This window comes from Mastomys coucha, unplaced genomic scaffold (assembly GCF_008632895.1).
Source record: "Mastomys coucha isolate ucsf_1 unplaced genomic scaffold, UCSF_Mcou_1 pScaffold16, whole genome shotgun sequence".
Taxonomy (NCBI): domain Eukaryota; kingdom Metazoa; phylum Chordata; class Mammalia; order Rodentia; family Muridae; genus Mastomys; species Mastomys coucha.
Window position 1 is genome coordinate 92630447 of NW_022196898.1, and position 13148 is coordinate 92643594.

General features: G+C 43.4%; 1 protein-coding gene across 4 annotated transcripts in view; it reads left to right on the plus strand.

The window, feature by feature from the left end:
* The first annotated feature begins 615 nt into the window (after positions 1–615).
* Col24a1 (collagen type XXIV alpha 1 chain) overlaps positions 616–13148 on the plus strand; it is a 264470-nt gene continuing 251937 nt past the window's right edge. The window contains exons 1-3 of one of the 4 annotated variants that reach the window (XM_031375746.1): positions 616–717; positions 1138–1268; positions 6663–6727. In XM_031375746.1, the coding sequence (XP_031231606.1) occupies positions 1213–1268; positions 6663–6727 (121 nt within the window). In that variant the 5' untranslated portion in view covers positions 616–717; positions 1138–1212. Of the gene's footprint in view, positions 718–822; positions 1269–6662; positions 6728–13148 lie in introns of those variants that run through there. The other 3 variants (XM_031375747.1, XM_031375748.1, XM_031375745.1) reach the window with 3 other exon arrangements.

The following is a 13148-nucleotide window of genomic DNA, read 5'->3' on the forward strand; positions in this document are numbered from 1 at the left end:
GTAAGGCTGTGTGACAGCAGGCCCTTGCATGACTGCTCAGTACGAATCTAGACTTGTAACTGAGTCGGGCTCAGGGACCAGGTGGAAAGGTGAATTACAGGAAAGAAAGTCACTAGAGATAGTATAGGGGATGGGCAGTAAACGGAGAAAGAGACAGGCAGCAATGGGAGCCGGTCCACTTCATTACTAAGACCACTGGGACCCCCAAGCTAATTACAATAAAAGCAAAAGGAGATGGGAAAGGAACGAAAAATTAGCTGAGCTCAGGAGGATCCCAGGTAAGCAGGAAGAGGGTAAAGAGAAAGACCGGGGGATGGAGAGTCATGCAAGAGACACACATGAAATGAGAACCTGACGGGTACAGGAACAGAGAGGAAGGAGTGACCCCAAATCATCTACAGCTAGGAAGTGGGTTCATCTCAAGTGGTGGCAAGAGGTGACTTGAGAGCTCAGGGTGCAGCTAGCCCAGCCCGACCCTGCTAGGTTGGCAGACCAGGGCAGCTGGGGGCGGCGCTGGGGTGGAAGAAGGTTGTGGGGCAGAGGGGGAGGTGTGCTCCGTGTTTAGTGACGTCATTGCAAGTCACTGCGCGGTGAAATTTAACACCAGCCGGATTTACTAGGCTCCTCTTCTTCTAGGCAAAGCGGCCGGCACTCAAGGCAGAGCAAGCGCCTGCAGTTGCCACCGGCCCCCTCGCACCAACTTGATTTCCCAAGTGGGTGTGTGTGCTTGTTTGACAAATGTTTGGGCGCAGGCTGCTCCCAAGGACTTCCTCCCCTACTTTCATCTCCTTCTTCCCACCCCCACCTCCCACCCCGCCTTTCTCCTCCCAGGCCCAAAGCAGAGAGCTCCACTGGAGTCACGGAGTATCCTTTGAACCGCAAGTGAACTCCAGGGCTGCTCTGGAAACCTAGCTCGCTCCGGGTTGCCGCTGCTCCTGGGTGAAGCCTCGCTCATCTCTGGTCCCCCCCAGGGGAGAGCGACTCCGGCTGCAGCCAGGCACGGAACATCCTAGCTATCCTTCCCCCTGGGTGCTGCTTCTTACCCCCATACTGCTTCATCCCTTACCCCACCCTACACTCCGTTTTGCGGGTTGGAGCATGGTTCTCATGTGACTTTTCCCCCCTTTTCATGGACAGTACCTGCACCTTTAGCAGTTCGGAGCTGGCTTCTGTTTTCCGTTAGTGCTTTGCTGCGGGGACAAATGCATACAAATGCATTTAGGAGCCTACAGGACAAGGCATGGAAAGGTCTCCCCCACCACAGAAACGTAAGTAGCCCACCCGCCGCCTGAGGGGGAGGAAGGGGCTTTAGACCAAGTTCCCTCTCCCCGCCCCCCGAATCCACCCTGGAGTTGGAGATCTGTGATCCTGCTCCTCGGTACCTTTTGGCGTAGGGAGCCTGCGAGCTGCAGTGGCACCCTCCTCCTGACTTCTCAACTTGTAAAATACCGTGTTTGAAAGGAAGCAAGCTTCTGCCAGCGAGTCTCAGTTTATGCTAAAGCAATCCTGTGGCTGGGGAGGAAAAGCTTGCTGGCCTGTGTCCCAACATCCCCCTCGGCCACTGCCCCAGGCGGTTGCAGAGCCGCTCTGACACCCGCCTAGGCTCCAACTCCATCCATCCTGGCACCCCTCCCCTTTTCCTCTTTCAGCTTTGGCTGAAGCCTTGCTTCCAGCTGTGTCGGGACACCCGGCCTGGATTATCGCTAGTACTCCAGCAATCCCGAGCATTCCTCAAGCACAGGATTGGGGTTAGGGTTAGGTGGTGAGAAAGGAAGTCTATCTACAGACCCAGAAATCCGGAGACTGCTCTTCTCAGGGGAATCTGAGCGGGTCACCTCTTTTTATTTTTCTCTCTCTCTTTTTTTAAGAAGACCAACAGACATAACTCTGGCATCTAGAGTTGTAGCTGAGCCCTGACGTATGTTCTGTCAGTGGAGAAGTGGTGGTTGCAGCCAGGATAGGGGTGCGAGGCAGGAAAGGGTAGGGTGTGCAGGCAGACTTCTCTTCACTGGTCCACCTTCACGTTAGATACCATACCTGTCCTTGTCCCTACACTGGGGAAAATGTGGGCTTGATAGTCCTTTGACTGCCTATCTGGGTGCCCCTATGGGGGGCAGTGGGTTATCCAAGTTTGCATCTGACCTCTGAGATACAGGGAGGAAGGCTGCTGAGTTGTAGATGGGAGACGGCAGGGGCCAAGTTGCCAGAGTCAGCTGAGCACTCGGGGAGGAGTGGCAATGTTTGTGTGTACATGTCCGCCTTGTGGCAATGTTTGTGTGTACATGTGCTTCCCAGTCCTGGGTAGGATCTCTCCTGTGTGCTCTGCTCTGACCTCTGCAAGCTTTGTGTGTGAATGTTCCCTGCTGAAGAGCCATTTGCACCTCCAGCCACAAACCTGGAGACACAATGAAGCCAATACACTTCAGACACCCTTGGTGTCTGTGTATATTGTCTCACAGTGCTGAAAGCCCCGTAGTCTCCGGATTCCAGAGGCTCTCCCTGTGGTCTTCCCAGAGAGGCTCACACAGATCCAGGCTTTTGATTTGGATTTTCTTGATAAGCATTCCAAAGTATGGATCTTCCAAGAGAGCCAGGCAGGGTGGGGCTTGAATGTATCCTATGTTACAGGACTAAGTGCATCTTCGGGGTTGATATCCTGCTAGGGTCCTGTAGGGCCAGATCCTCTGCGGGCTCAAGCTTTGTGGAAGACCTCCAGGTTCTGTTCAGACTGCAAGGTCCTCTCTTCTTGGCAACTCCTACTGCAGTGAGTTCTCTGAGCCACTGCACCCAGCTCAAGTAGCCAACTAATACTTCCCGTGGTGTGTTTGCACAAATCTGTCAATGGCGCCTGTCTTGTATGGTTTGCCAGGCCCTTCTAGAGGGTTCCAGAATATGTTCTTGGGCATTTTGGAGTTTGTATTGGGTCCAGGTGATTGGGGTGGGAGTTGCTGGTGGGGCCCAGAAAGGAATTAGAATTGCACATACATTGGTGGAAATCCTGGAGAAAATGGCACCTGGTGGACTGGGGCAATAAAGGCTTAGGGAGAGGTGCTGAGGCAGGCAGCAGGTCCTGGATGAAGTTTGGTTTTCCTTGTATCTCTGAGGGTACCTCCAGGCCTGGGACCAGGAGCCTGACCCACCATGAATATCTCATGATGCCAAGCTTGTTCTATTACAGGAACCAGTGGGTATAGGCTGTGGATAACTAAAGGTAACTCCCAATTAAACCAGATTGCAGGTCCACACAGCTCCAACCACACACATGTAAAGTGAAGCCAAGGTAGGGGTTGGATTGAGAAACTTGTCCCTAGAAAAAAATACCCTAAAGAATTTAGAGTTTATTTCGTTGAAAACACATCAGTAGCACTTGGGAAGTGGGGCAGGGCTTGGAAGCCCTCCATTAGCTGATGATAGTTATATGAGGACACTGAGTTAAACTTTCAAGACCCTAATGAAATGGCCGAGGCTTCCACTTGCTGCCATCTTTTTGTGGCGATGGTCTGGAAATTCCAGTTAGCCACCCAAAAACATGTATCATTTAACATTGGATCTATACAGACATTATCTTTCTCAGGGTTGTCCTTAAAATAGATTACTTGATGTGACTTTGTAGAATTAGTAAAAGAAACCTGAAAGGTGTTAGATGCACCAGCTTAACTTGTTAGGGTCTAGGAGTGGAGCCCAGTTATTGAACTGCTAGTCTAGCATGCATGGAGCCGGGGGTTCATATCACCCACTGCATAGGCCTAATGTGGATATTGTGGTCCAACTCTGTACTTCTAGTAGTCAGGAGGAAGTGGCAGGAGGATCAGAGGTCCCAGGTCACCTTCACTAGAGAGGATCCAGGCCAACTGTCTAAGGAGAGCCTGGCTCAAAAGCAATGATTAAACAAAACTAGACCCAAAGGTATCCTGGGATGGTTACTATGGTAATTAAAAGGTTAGCAATGGTTCTCATAGCTGATATTAAATACTATTTTCTAAGTTACTTTATTATTTGAGTACTCAAATAAATGTTAAAATAAATGGATATGTTAGAGAAAAGTATAATGTGTAATTTTGAGGGCTGTTTAGACATTCTGTTTGGTAGTCTGTGAAATCACATGAGAAAGGTTTAATTAAATGGCCTGGACAAGCAGGGCTAGTTTCTTTGTGAACTGTGGCAACTACATCCCATGTTAGAATGTATACTCTGGGTGAGAGATGAAATAGCGAGCCATTTGATTTTTATCCTACAACAGTTTAACACTATTTGGCCATTCATTTACTTATCATTTATTCATGTTTTCAACAAATATTTACTGACCGTCAACTGTGGAGAGTCCAACCTGGCTGCAGGCAGTAGGTAAACAATACTTGAAGAAGAGAGAGGATGCTCCCCCCCACACACACACACAATGTGCAGAGTTCAGTAAGCAAAGGAAACCTCTCTGCATAACATGAGAAAGGCTGTGTGCAGGAGGGATATCCAAAGATCCTGAAAAGGTGAGGGGGGAAGGGGGGGAAATAGAGTCAGAGGGAAGAGAGAGGAGAAGGGGAGGGAGAGGCAGAGAAGAGGAGGTGGGGTGGGTCCAGCATGGCAGGGGATTGGAGTGGAGGCAGAATTAATCTAAGCAGGAGGAGGTTCAACTAAAGAAAACATAGACATAGACCCAAGCAGAAAGGGAATGGCAGTCAATGTACCGGAAGGTTTGAGAGAAGGAAATTTAGTTTGAGCACCATTTCTAAGAAGGAGCTGAAATTGGAGGTGCAGAGAGAAGCAGAAGAGAATGAAATGCCTTCAGACCTTGTAAGCTGGACAAACTTCCTTAGTCTTAGGATCAGGGTGCAGATGGAAGTTCGACAGAGGTTTTGTAGGCATGAAGGACCATCTATTGGTCTTACTGGCTGAAGGTAGATTCAGTCATTCTAAAGTCTTTAACACTAGCTCAGGCCAGTTTAACAGCATCCTTGGTGCTACAAGATGCCTGGGTCTATTTTTCTGCCCTTTTACCAATGTACCGCCAAGCTCTTTGATGCCTGAACTCCTTAAACGTTATTTTCTCTGCATCTAGAAGCTACTCAGGTGCCTAGAATTGGATATGTGTACAAGACCTACATATTGAGTTTGATTGACAGTCTGAGATATTTCACCTCATGTAAGCACTAACAATAGTTTGCCCTTTGAATCAACCAATTTTATTCCCATTGCTGGGGTGAAAGATTTCCCTCAGTTATTTTGAGAAAGACAGAAAGTTTTATTATTTCTGGATCTTAGCTGTTAGCCAAACACAGAATCTATAAAGCTGTCAGGACATAGACATTTTTGGCATAAAAAGCAAGGGTGCAAGAAACTGTTGAAACGATAGATGTTTGTTACATGTGTGTTTCTCGAATTACTTCACACGCCTCTCCCGGTTTAAGAGAAAGCGACCAACTCATCAAAAAGTTTGCTATTCACAAAAGTTCACGGGTCTTTCTTGCTATTGTAAACTTCATCTTTGTAGGGATGAATAGATGTAGCCTGAAGACACATATCATAAATCCTAAGGATCTCATGAGTATCCTAAAGGAAAATTGGTGACACTGTCCCTGGACTTTTATGACAAAGAGAAAGTTGAGTAGCTCTATAAGCTGCATCTAGGGGAGACTCCTGGGAAAGGGATTAGTTCCTCAGATGTTCTGAGGATGATCTTTGGATGTCTATTTTCCATCTAAATTTAGGTCTTTGCCCTGGCTAGTCTGGTTGGCTCTGTTTCACATGTGGCTCATGTTAAACTGGATACTGGAGGTGGGGCTAGCAGGCTGAACCCAGACCAATTCAAGCCTTATTGGACAGCTACTTATACCGTCAGTTGTCATTTTTGAATCTTTATTAAATTTTATTGACTATAATATTGACTTATTTTAGATTTGCTCAGTTTTACTAAATGTCTGAGAATGTTGACATCTGTCACATATAGAAATTAATCTTACACCGTGGTACTCCTACCTATTTTGTACATTTGACCCATCTAGCAAATATTTGAAATTACAGGGCTGGGACATTAACTTAGTCTTGCTGTGCAAGTGTGAGGACCTGGGTTTCAGCCCCAGTATTCAATTCAGAAAAAGCTCGGTTCAGGAGTATATAGCTGTCATCTTAATGTTGGGGAGGCAGAGACAGGAGGGTCCCTGGGCCTTATTGGCCTGTCAGTGTAGACAAATCAGTGAACTCAGACTCACTGAGAGACCCTGTTTTTAAAAGTAAGGTGGAAAATAACTGACTAAGAACAAAACACTAGGTGTCCAATGTGTGCGCGCACACACACACACACACACACATGCACACAAAGGCACATGCCCACACACATACATGCACATATATGAGTGCATACTGCCTGTACCGTGGACGTACTAAAACCAAAATCTTAGCCGGAGGGGAGAGAAGTAACCAAGTGTCAGCAGTCTATCAAGCTCTGAAGTGATTCTGGTAGACAAGCAAAAGCCATCTAACCCATGTGAAGCAGATCCTGAACCCTGCTTGTTCTAAAGCGGTGAGCCTCAGATGGTCCCCCAGTCAGCAGCATCCGGTTTATGGGGGAAACTCCTTAGAAATGTCAATTTTTACACCACACTGTGGACTCCTGAGTTATATGACTTGCCAGTTGTGAATGTCTAACAGTTGCGGTTTTCCCCCCTTAGGAAACTGTGTCTTCGCTTTGTGGTACTATGTGTGGTGTGGATTACTGCTCATGCACAGGGACCAGGTAAGGGGAGCTATCTTGTTACTCATTTTTAAGATTATTTCTGAGCTGAGCATGGTAACATAAGCCAGCAGCCTTCGCATGTCGAGAAAAGAAACAGGAAGATACAATGTGTCCAAACAAGCGTGGTAGTTACAATTCCTGACAAAGACTACTTAAGGAAGGAAGGTGTGTTTATTCCCGCTGGTTTGAGGATGCTGCCCATCATGGTAGGGCAAGCGCGGTCTTGGGAGCCTAAGGTTGCTGCTTCCATTGCGTCTGTGAGTAGGTGCACAGCTGATTTTCCTCCGTATTCAGTAACGGATCAGAGCCTGTGGAGTGGCGCTACCCACATGGAGGGTGGATTTTTCCCACCTCAGTTAACTCAGTCTAGAAACTTCCTCCTAGATAGAATCAGAAATTTATTTCTAGGGTGATTCTAAATCCCATGGGGATGACAGTTAAGATTTCCCATCAGGGATGCTCAGCCTTGGCTACCTAGCAAGTCAGTCACCAACCTGGGCTACACTGACCCTGTTACAAAACCAACAGTCAGCATTTCTGCTTGCCACAGCCATAGCAGCACATTCCTTCCAAGTCATCATAACCTGAAATTCAGCATCAAACAATAATAAAAGGCTAGAGCCAGTTTCAGGAGGATACAGGGTACAAGAAAAAAAATCAATTTTGGGGATAAATATGACCTTTAAGAAATTACTCAGATCTTCCATCTGAGAAATTGCTTACATTTTTAGGCAAAATCTCTGTAAAAGGGAAGTTTTGTCCAGTGAAAGGGCCTTGCTTGTGACTTCATTTCACGTGGGAGTTCTTGGGGGTGGCAGACTGAAACTGAATAACCTTTGCCCTTCTTGAAACAACACATGCGTGTAATAAGTTTTCCGTCTGGATTTGCATCATTAAGAAGTGAAATTTGCATATTCGAGGGCTCAGAACATTATTTAGTTCTTGCGGGGTGGTCTGGAAAATAGTGTTTTGATTTGCTCCCCTGTCTTGGTGGACTCAGAAATCTTTGTATATCCATTTTTTTTATTCATTTATTAAACAACATTTTAAAGTGTCTATTTCCCAATCTTACTATCCAATGACTGAAGTATAAATACAAAAATATCCCTGACTTCAAAGTGAGAAAAAAAAAAGTGGTTTTGTCAAAGATTCAAAAACTTTCAAAGAGAAACTCCGGGGAGTGTGCTGGATTTAAGACAGCAGCAATGTTCTCCCAAGGCTGGGTTTCCCTCACTCTTTGTGTAGCAAGACTCCACGTAGCTGCCCATGTTGTAATACAATCAGCTTTTCAATGTCCTCATAAACTAAGCCAGCCATTTGTGCCTGAGTCCACCAACCAAATAACAATAGGAGAGAATATCAAGCAAAGCAATTACAGATGAAGAATGTATTTGTGAAAAGGAAGACACAGGAAGGAAGGGAGGTGAAGGGAGGGAGGCCTTCCGTCTAACCGGTCTAAGTGACAAGGGGCAGGATGGGCTGCAGACCTGCCTCAGTGCTTAAGAGGGCTTGCTGGACTCACAGAGGAGCTGCCTTCGGTTCCCAGCATGCCTTTTGGTCTGCTCACAGCTGTAACTCTAGGTCCAGAGGACCTGACCCTTTTCTGCCCTCCAGAGGCCACCCACATATACTTGGCATACACACCCAGGGACAAATAAGTCTTAAAAAGGGAAAATTATCAAAAATTATGCTTTATAGTGAGCACAATTATGACTTGCAACCTGAACATGGTCAAAGCTGTATTTGAGCTGGAGACTCAAGTTAGATGTCTTAGAAGTAAGTCTCTCTGTACTTACAAGATATTTTACGACTTAAAATGGAGTAACAGGGTAGTTCAAGGGTATGATTACAAGGTAAATTGCACCGGGAAATCAAGTCTTTTTTTTATCTTTACCTATTCTGAGACCTTTCAATTTAACCTTTGTTTTCTTAATAATGTCCTTAAACATGTTACTGACTTCCTATAATTTATGAGGATTTATGGTTTTATATTATGCCCATTCTTCCCTTGACACCACTTCAAAATATTTCAATAACTTCTTGGCTATCATAATTACCTTCTTATGTTCATGTGGGTATCTTTGTCATTGACCTGTGTCCATTGTAGGTTTTCTTTCACATGGCCTCAGAGAGCTCTCTTTTTGCTCCCATTGCTCCTTTTATGTGTACTCTGCCGTTATTAGTTATTTGTTCACATGTTACAACAAATTCTAAACATCTTTGAAAACATTTTATTCCCAAACATATTGTAGTACTCTGAGTATTTTATTTAATTTGGTTTTACCTTATTTTCCTCGAGGTGTACCTTCTAGAAATTCTAGTCTTGCTCAACTGTAGACTGCTCAGTTCTCTGCCTATGCTGTCAAGCTCTCTCATCCATGTAAGATTCATTCTCTTGGAACTTACCTCTTTATTTGGTTCATTTTCCTATGTGTGTGGTGTGGATGGTGCGGTTGCATCTTCAGCAGGGGCAGCTTGTACAGAGTGGCTTTACTGAGAAGGTGTCTGTCTGACCCCACATGGAAAGAGAGTTAGAGCAGGTGAGCAGAGAATTTTACTCTGTCAGCTTTTTTTCTTCTCTGAAATTGGTAAGCTTTAATGGTTTTTTGTATTTTGAGCATGTAGAGCTGTCATAAAATTGATAAGAGTAACTCTTTGCAGTTGACTCATAGGTCAACTCTACATTCTCCTCTTGGTGTCTTTCTAATGCCTGGGTCCTGGTGTTTTGAAGTTTATCATAGTGTGTCATGCAAGTCTCTTTTATTCTGTTGGATGGTGTCTTTCTAATGCCTGGGTCCTGGTGTTTTGAAGTTTATTATAGTGTGTCATGCGAGTCTCTTTTATTCTGTTGGGTGGTGTCTTTCTAGTGCCTGGGTCCTGGTGTTTTGAAGCTTATCATAGTGTGTCGTGCGAGTCTCTTTTATTCTGTTGGGTGGTGTCTTTCTAGTGCCTGGGTCCTGGTGTTTTGAAGCTTATCACAGTGTGTCGTGCAAGTCTCTTTTATTCTGTTGGATGGTGTCTTTCTAGTGCCTGGGTCCTGGTGTTTTGAAGCTTATCATAGTGTGTCATGCGAGTCTCTTTTATTCTCTTGGGTACTCGGCGGGCCTTTCAAGGTGGAAGCGGCATTCACTTTCTGGAAATATCTCTTCGTTATGTTCATGTTTCTAATGAATTCCTTTTATTCTTCAATTTCTGTTGCAGTTTTGGATCTCCACAATGGAACTATTTATTTTCTTGCTTTAAGGTCTTATTTTCCATCTTTGTTTGGGATTAGATGAGAGTATTTCCTAAATTACTTTTCTAAATATTTTCATGTTTATCTAAATGTTATAGCCTCTCCACTCAGATTTCCCTTTCTCTCTCTCTCTCTCTCTCTCTCTCTCTCTCTCTCTTGCTCTCCCTATCTCTCTCTATCTCTCTCTCTATCTCTATCTCTCTATCTCTCTATCTCTATCTCTCTATCTCTCTATCTATCTCTCTATCTCTCTATCTATCTCTCTATCTGTATCTCTATCTATCTATCTATCTATCTATCTATCTATCTATCTATCTATCTACAAAAACCAGAACCTTGTTCATGTTTCCTGGGTGCACATGGTACTCTAACCTCCCTAAGGGTGAAAATAAGATTTTACATTCTTCTTGTGCTCTTTTTTTCCTTCCAGTGTTTTGGTCTTGTCTGTAGATATCCTTTGAGAGTCTGCAGTTGTTTCTGTTATCGTTTAAAACTAAGACAGTAAGATATATTTGAAAACTACCTTGATACAGGCTTGACGACTGAGATGCTCCATGTTAGGGTGTTGAAGAACAAGCCTGGCTGACCATCTTGTTGCTGCAACCCCATGAAATGTCTTTAGAGAGGACAACCTCCCCCAGTGTTACATGAATAATAAAGCTATGATGGTTATCACTATTGGAGCTCAGTGGTTAAAAGAGTCTTGGATGAAGGGATTCTCTCCTAATGTATTATAAAGGGCTTACCTGATTCTCTTATTATTAATACGGTACTACTGTACCTTCTGCTATGATTGGGTCAATATATCAATGTAATCAATCTTTATTTTTCTATTATGGTCTCAGAGTTTCTTATACAAATGTTTAGCTACTTCCTATTATCTCAACACCCCAGTTTGTAATCTCAAGACTTCAGTGAAGTTGTATCTCCCATTCTTGAGTCCATCAGGAGTTTTCCTTGAGTTATTCTATCATTCTCTTCAGATCTTTAATGCATATCAAAAAATGTCTGTTGATATCTTTTGTCTGTTGGTGTTTCTTCTAATTATTTTATGGAGTGTTAAATCATGTTTACCTCTCTTCCTTAAAAATGTCTTCAAGATCAAATCTATGTGACTAAAATCTAGGTGAAAAAGTCAATTGTGAATTTCTACAATTCAGTTATTTCTTAAATTTTAACCCAGCTAAGGAAAGCCATTTCAGCTGTCATCTTAGTACATAGGAATTCTACCCTATCTATTTGTCTTCTAGTCTAGTGTTGGGTGTAACCTGGGGAATAAGTGAGTCCGAGTCAAGCTAAAGTGATCGAGTTTTCTGAGGTTTGCTGGTATGGTTACTTTCTGCAGCACTCCTTGCCAGTGTCACTGCCAGTGAGATGTGGCAGGGAGAGAGATACAGTGTCACTCCACAGTGGGTCACACTGGACTCATCATGTAACTGATTCTAAAAAGCTATGGTATCTCTGGGTCATGACCCCAAGTGTGAAAACACACATAGACATGCCCTTATCTGTCTCCTGTGTGCATTAGTCTGATGTCACACGGAGGCTATTCATTCTAGCAACAGCAACTCCACCCCCTTACACTAGGCACTTCATCAACAATTTTAATATGATGCTTTAGCTTCGTTTCTCATTTTATGATTGAGTTTGCCTTGATCTGGTTACTCAGGATAAATGTTTTACTTACATTGAGAAAACTTAAAAGACACAAATCTTGCTTTTAACAAAACCCACTGTGCCAAAGGTGTTTAAGGACAGCAGTGTTCTGCAGCCATAGCCCAGGTTTATGTCGAGATTATATTACTAAGTAGCTATGTGACCTTGAGTGAATTCCTGAAACACTGAAAGCCTCATTTCCCAGAGATCAAAATAAGAATCCCTTTGCCTGTGGTTTAAGGTGAATGAGATGAGGTAGCAAAGGCAGGTGAGATTTTCATTTTGCGAGGGTTGTTTTAGTCACTTCCAAGCAGTGCCAAAATCGTGACTCAAATACAAGCTTCCTGGCTCCAGGTCACTGAGTAAAGGACTAAGGGAAATGATTTATGATCAGTTGCTTTTACTTTCTCAATGCCCTGAGGATATGGGAAGAGAAGTGGGCCCAGACCGTGGCCTTCCGTTCTATGAAAATGTATTACACTGTCATCGTCTAAGCGATTCTTTTCTTTTTCTTGACAATTTTGTATAAGTTGAAAGGTATGTTGAATACTTTATAATCTTTCTTATTAAACAGTCACTTTAAAAATATTTTTATTTATTTTTGGGGCATGTCATATATGCATCCAATATATTATGATCTTATCCACTTGCCCAGTCTATCCTCAAACTCCTCCCAGGACCCAGCAATCCACATACCTCCCAACTTCATGTATTCTTTTACAGTTCTATTATTATTAGTAGTCGTCCCTGAGTTCAATTAGCGCTAACAATGTGGGAATGGGACAATGACTTTTTATTTTTAATTTGGCATAAGTGCCACATCAAAAAAATAGAGCTGTGGAGCTTGGCTGGCCAAGATGTATGAATATTTGAAATATTGAGAATTCATTAGAATCAGTCTATAGCCATTTAATTCTTTAATAGTAAGAGTTAACTCTGCAACTTCTTAGACTCTAAAACTTGATAACCTAAAAAATATCACATAAATTACAATTACTAAGAAATATTAAACATCTCTATGCCTTCAAGGATAATCATATATTACGCTTAGTTCTCCAACTTAGAGTGAGATGTTGAGAGGCCTTTGTTTTCTGTATTTGAAAAACAAAGGTACATTCCTGTGCTACCACATCTGGATATTTTAGGCATGAAGTATACACTCCATAGAATTGATTACAAACTACTGTATTTACAGAGATTGGGTGAAAGCTTTGTGATATCTACTAAAGTGGACTTCTCCCTCCAGCATTCCCTCCTTCATCCACCCCTCTACTTTATTTCATTTTCTTCACATTTTCATCTTCTTCTTTGGGAGAATGGGCGATAGAGCAGGGAGGCATACAATGGATGTAATGATCATCATATGCTTGTGTACCTGAGTCAGGAGAATCTCTTCAAGGCCAGGGATTTGAGACCAGACTAGAAACACAACAAAACAAAGCAAAGCAAAACAAAACAAAACTGTAAGATCCTGCCTTTAAGATAAATTTTTTTTGTTGTTTTTTGTTTTTTTACTTTTTTTTTTTTTTT